The sequence below is a fragment of the Bison bison genome, unplaced genomic scaffold, assembly GCF_000754665.1.
Source record: "Bison bison bison isolate TAMUID 2011002044 unplaced genomic scaffold, Bison_UMD1.0 scf7180017864256, whole genome shotgun sequence".
In the NCBI taxonomy this organism is placed as follows: Eukaryota; Metazoa; Chordata; class Mammalia; order Artiodactyla; family Bovidae; genus Bison; species Bison bison.
Genome location: NW_011494828.1, coordinates 1,067,482 through 1,073,481, shown reverse-complemented (window position 1 = coordinate 1,073,481; position 6,000 = coordinate 1,067,482). Strand labels below are relative to the sequence as shown.

Sequence of the window (6,000 nt, the reverse complement as noted above, 5' to 3'; positions counted from 1 at the left end):
TTTTTCCATGATCCAGCGGATGTTGGCAATTTGATCTCTGGTTCCTCTGCCTTTTCTAAAACCAGCTTGAACATCTGGAAGTTCACGGTTCACATACTGCTGAAGCCTGGCTTGGAAAATTTTGTTAGGGGGCGTTTTTTTTTATCAGTTTGCAAATTTAGTATCATAGTAGCTGACTGTATACAAACAAAGGATGAAAATTGAGTTAGTAAAAAAAATTAAGGAACAGTACCCAGCATCACTCTGATTTTCCTAAGCTAGGAAAATGAAATTAGTGTTTGGGGAACACTATAATAGAAATAAAATGTGATTGTTAGGAGCACAAACTCTGAAGCCAGACTGCCTGGGTTCAAATCCTAGCTCTTCCGCTTACAGGCTGTATGAAGTTAGGCAACTTAAATTGTTTCTCTAAGCCTCAGTTTCTTTACCTACAAAAAATGGGGTTAATAGTACTAAACATATAACATTGTGGTGAGGGTTAAATGATATAATGCTTATGAAAGAACACATGGTAAGTGCTCAAAAACTGTTAGTGATGAAAAATTATTTTCTTTTTAAAGCAAAAGAAGCAATTTGGATGTATTCAAGAAGTACATTAATTGAGGGAAACTCTTTACAAATTTATTTTTTATTGGTTTTAAAGGCTAAAATGTTTCAGAATGTGAATTTACAGTCATTTTAATTTCTGTTATCATGACTGTAATCATATAATAAAATTGGGGCAAATTGCATAACTTATGTGAGCCTATTCCTCATCTGTGAAATTATCTGATGAAATTATTGCTCAATTCTGGGTAAAATGCCCTCTTATAAACTAAACTGTAGGCTCCACAGGCACAAATGTTAAAGTTTCTTCATTTAATAAGATTCAGTTTTGTAACTGGGACACCAGATAGAGTTTCGTCTGGAAGTGATATTTGAGCTAAGCCATGAAGAACATAGGATTTCCTTATTTGGGAAAGAAATTTTATTTATATTTTCCATAGCTATAAAACTGGTTGATCCTTAGCACTTTCTGTTTAGTCCAAGGTTGGGTCCAGCCAATGTCCTGGATTCCCCAGCTGTGATACTGGTAAAGAAATGTTAAGTACATTTGTTACGTTACAAATGTAACATTAAGATTATAACATTGTAACACAATGTTAAGTTACATTTCTATTTCCACTTATGCCACTATTTAGTTTAGAAGGCAGGGGAATAGGAACTCTTTTAAGCCATGAGCCATTCCTGAATTTTTAACAATTTCTTGCTAATATTGATGTTTTCAGAGCTCTTGTTGCACATTTAAGCATGACATGTAAGCAAGACTGCTTACAAAGAACTCAATTGTTAGGGGCCTGAGGCCATTGCAACACACTTTTTGAATCTTGTCTCATTCCTAAATGGCACTTGGAGCATGTTGAAGGTAAGGACAACATGGTACACTTATAGGATAACATGCTTGTGGGGGCTAACCTCATAGCAGGTTATAGTTTATAGTTCAGCTTTTTTCCTGGACCCTGAGATGTCAGAGCCATTGTGATACGTAATGAAGAAAGTGCTGCAGTACAATTTTATTCTAAAATTTCCAAACAGTGTAGAGGCCAGCTAGGAAAGGTGCCTCAGCCATAGAACAGTAAGCTGAAATTTGTTCAAATCTTTTTTCTCAAGGCAGAGCTAGCTTTGTGACTTGGGGATGGGTTGGAGGGATGCAGTGCTTGTAAAACTAAACAAGAAGTCCTTGAAAGTGTGTAGTGCATTCAAGCTCACTCATTGTTAGAGCACTTGAGTCTCCAACCACCACAATGGGCTTCTTGATGAGGTGGTTTCTCTTCTTGCAGAGCATGGGCTTTAGGGCGTGCGAGCTCAGTAGTTGGGACACACAGGCTTAGTTGCCCCACACATGTGAAATTTTAGTTCCTGGGTCAGGGATCAAATCTGTGTTCCCTGCATTGGCAGGCAGATTCCTAACCACTGGACCACCAGGGAAGTCTCTTATTCAAGCTTCTTGATTAACCTTTTTGAGATTATGAAAAAAGGTATTAAATGTTCCCCCAGAAGAATGTACATACATACAAACAAAAGTTTTCTTATTAGTTCTGGAGGTCCATAGACTTAAGGGTAAGGACTCTTTTTCTAGATTGTGTGTTCCTTAAGAACTATACCTAGATTTCATTGGCCTTTGACAGAGCCTGCTGTGTATGTGGAAGATACTCAGCAAATAGTTTCTGAATTGATGAACTAGAATGCAAAATGAAAATCTTCACGTTTCTTACTAGAGAATCTCTAAACCTGTCTTCTTTGTTTCCTTAGGCTTCCATCTCAGTGGCACAGTAACTGAACCAGCCACTACTTCTGAACCAGCCGTGACTTACAAAGTTGCCATCAGTTTTGATCGATGCAAAATCACCTCAGTAACATGTGGCTGTGGGAACAAAGACATATTCTACTGTGCTCACGTGGTAGCACTCTCACTCTACAGGATCCGTAGACCAGACCAAGTCAAATTGCGTCTTCCTATCTCAGAAACCCTTTTCCAGATGAATAGGGACCAGCTACAAAAGTTTATTCAATATTTGATCACAGCACACCACACTGAAGTTCTTCCTACCGCACAGAAATTGGCAGATGAGATTCTGTCCTCCAACTCTGAAATCAACCAAGTAAATGGTAATTGTACAATATTTTTGTTGCTGAAAAATCTATTTTGTTGCTTTATTGCATGTTTAGAGGTTGGGATACTTTTGCCATTGTAATCACTTAACTTTAATCAGTTTATTCTATCCAAACTATTTATTAACTCTGTTTCTTAAAGCCATCCAATTGTCCACCTCATAAAGTTTGGGTGAAAATGACAGAGGATGTTAGAGTTATAAATTAAACCAGTTTATGGACTTCATGTGTCCACATAATCCTTGCCTCTAGGAGCCTGGAATATTCAGAAGTGAAAGAAACCATGAAATAATGAATGTCATTCAGTGAAATGAAATGGATATCAGAATTCCTTAACATTTCAGGATCCTGCATAGCACCATGGTTATTCTAAAGAGTGTCATTTGCATTGTGTTTATGAGCTATATAATGGATGGAGAGAGATACGATGTTCACTTATTCATTCAAGAAATGTATGTTGAGTACCTGCTCTGTGCATATGATACTGCTGATTGTTGAGGGCATAAAACAGACATGGTTCCTGTCTTCAGATATCTTACAGTCTAGTAGAAAAAACAGCTAAGGCTGAAGTAAATGCTTGCTTTTGTTATGAAGTCAGGTTGTAGATACTTAATCATAGGAAACTGTTGAAGAATTTTGAGAAGAGGAACTATATGAGCCAATTTTTCATTTTGTTGGTTAGGTTCTACTATGTTCCAGGCATCATACATGAGAACCTTATGTATGTTTATATATGTTAATTCATTTAGTTTTCAAAACTACCCTGTGAGGTAGATATTATAACCATTTTGTAAATAAGGAAATTATTTATAACCTAGGCTCACCTGACTTCAGAACTCAAGTTTTTTATACCTCTCTATACTTCCTTTCTGTTTTTAGGATATAACTTTGGTATTAGTGTGAACAAGACAGTGAGACTAGGTTAATGGCCTGTATAATACTATGGTCTATGTGCTAAAGGGCCTGCCTTTCCCAGTTGCCTAAGAGAACTAATCAAGGCCTGCATACAACCTCATCACTTATCAGAAATAAAGATAGTCAGACAAGCTTCCAGGAACTCTTGCTGTCTAGCAGAAATAGTCTTCTGTTGCTTTATCCTCAAAGTTGTGTTTACATGATGGATGCATGCATGCTAAGTCACTTCAGCATGTCCGACTCTGCAACCCTATGAACTATAGTCCGCCAGGCTCCTCTCTGGGATTCTCCAGGCAAGAATACTGGAGTGGATTGCCATGCCCTCCTCCAGGGATCTCTTCCCAACCCAGGGATCAAACCTGTAGCTCTTATGTTTCATGCAGGAGAGTTCTTTACCACTAGCGCCACCTGGGAAGCCCATTCACGTGGTAACTGAGCTCTATTTGAGAGATACTGTTACAGAGTAGCTTTCTAAAGGGGCTTCCCTGGTGGTTCAATGGTAAAGAATCACCTGCCAATGCCTCAGTGGTAAAGATTCTGCCGGCCAATGCCAGAGACACAGGTTCCATCCCTGATCCAGGAAGATCCCACATGCCTGAAGCAACTAAGCCCATGTGCCACAACTGTTGAGCCTGTGCTCTAGAGGGAGACGCAACTACTGAAGCCCTTGTGCCCTAAAGCCCATGCTCCACAAGTCCACACACCTAAACAACAGAGTAGCTCCCACTTGCCGCACCTAGAGCAAAGCCCGTACAGCAATGAAGACCCAGCACAGCCAGAAATAAATTAAATAAATAAATGAAATTATAAAATTCTAGTTCCTCTTCACTTTCTGCCATACGGGTGGTGTCATCTGCATATCTGAGGTTATTGATATTTCTTCCAGCAATTTTGATTCCGGCTTGTGCTTCATCCAGCCCAGCATTTCACATGAGGTACTCTGTATATAAGTTAAATTAGCAGAGTGACAATGTACAGCCTTGATATACTCCTTTCCCACTTTTGAACCAGTCCATTGTTCCATGTCCAGTTCTAACTGTTGCTTCTTGACCTGTTGCTACAGGTTTCTCAGGAGACACATAAGGTGGTCTGATATAACCATCTTTTAAAGAATTTTCCACAGTTTATTGTGATCCCCACAGTCAAAGACTTTTGCATAATCAGTGAAGCAGAAGTAGATGTTTTTCTGGAATTCCCTTGCTTTTTCTATGATCCAGTATACTATGCTAAGTCTCTTCAGTCATGTCCAACTTTTTGCGACCCCATGGACTGTAACCTTCCAGCTTCCTCTGTCCATGGCATTCTCCCGGCATGAATACTGGAGTGGGTTGCCATTTCCTTCTCCAGGGGATCTTCCCAACCTAGGGATCGAACCAGTATCTCTTACATCTCCTGCATTAGGAGGCGGGTTCTTTACCACTAGCGCCACCTGGGAAGCCCTTCTATGATCAGAAGGATGTTAGCAATTTGATCTCTGCTTCCTCTACCTTTTCTAAATCCAGCTTGTACATCTGAAAGTTCTTAGTTCACGTACTGTTGAAGCCTAGCTTGAAGGATTTTGAGCATTACCTTGTTAGCATGTGAAATGAATGCAAGTGAAATGAGTGCAGTGTAGTTTGAACATTCTTTGGCATTGCCCTTCTTTGGAATTGGAATGAAAACTGACCTTTTCCAGTCCTGTCTTATAGCCACTGCAGGGATATGTATAAAAAGTACTTAGACACTGTCATGTAGGAAGCACTCAATAAATGGCTGTTTTTAACAAATATTGAAGGATGAAAGGAGTATATTTGTTTTTCTTTTCCACTTTCAGTTTACAGAAGTAGTATAGGATATATTATTTGCCCACCTGGGTTTTAAATCTAGATGGTCAATAGGACATGCATTTGTTCATTCTATAAATATTAATTCAATGCTGTAATGATCCAGGCACTGTGAGGTACAAAAATGAATCCCTACTCTACTCTTTAAAAGCTTCAATGTAGTTGGGAGTATATGAGACAAGCTCAATTCTATTGTAAAACAAAATGCAACAGGTCTTTAAGAGAAGTAATAATAAAGTGCTAAGAAGAGAGTTTTTCCAGTAGTCATGTATGGATGTGAGAGTTGAACTGTGAAGAAGGCTGAGTGCCAAAGAATAGATGCTTTTGAACTGTGGTGTTGGAGAAGACTCTTGAGAGTCCCTTGGACTGCAAGGAGATCCAACCAGTCCATTCTAAAGGAGATCAGTCCTGGGTGTTCTTTGGAAGGAATGATGCTAAAGCTGAAACTCCAGTACTTTGGCCACCTCATGCGAAGAGTTGACTCATTGGAAAAAACTCTGATGCTGGGATGGATTGGGGGCAGAAGGAGAAGGGGACGACAGAGGATGAGATGGCTGGATGGCATCACCGACTTGATGGACGTGAGTTTGAGTGAACTCCAGGAGTTGGT

At 39.4% G+C, this 6,000-nt stretch overlaps 1 protein-coding gene across 1 annotated transcript in view; it reads left to right on the top strand.

Annotated features, from left to right (window-relative positions):
• ZSWIM5 (zinc finger, SWIM-type containing 5) overlaps positions 1–6,000 on the top strand; it is a gene marked incomplete at its 5' end in the record, with an annotated part of 158,640 nt that overhangs the window by 105,981 nt on the left and 46,659 nt on the right. The window contains one exon of the mRNA XM_010847827.1: positions 2,293–2,649. Within this exon, the coding sequence (XP_010846129.1) occupies positions 2,293–2,649 (357 nt within the window). The remainder of the gene's footprint in view (positions 1–2,292; positions 2,650–6,000) is intronic.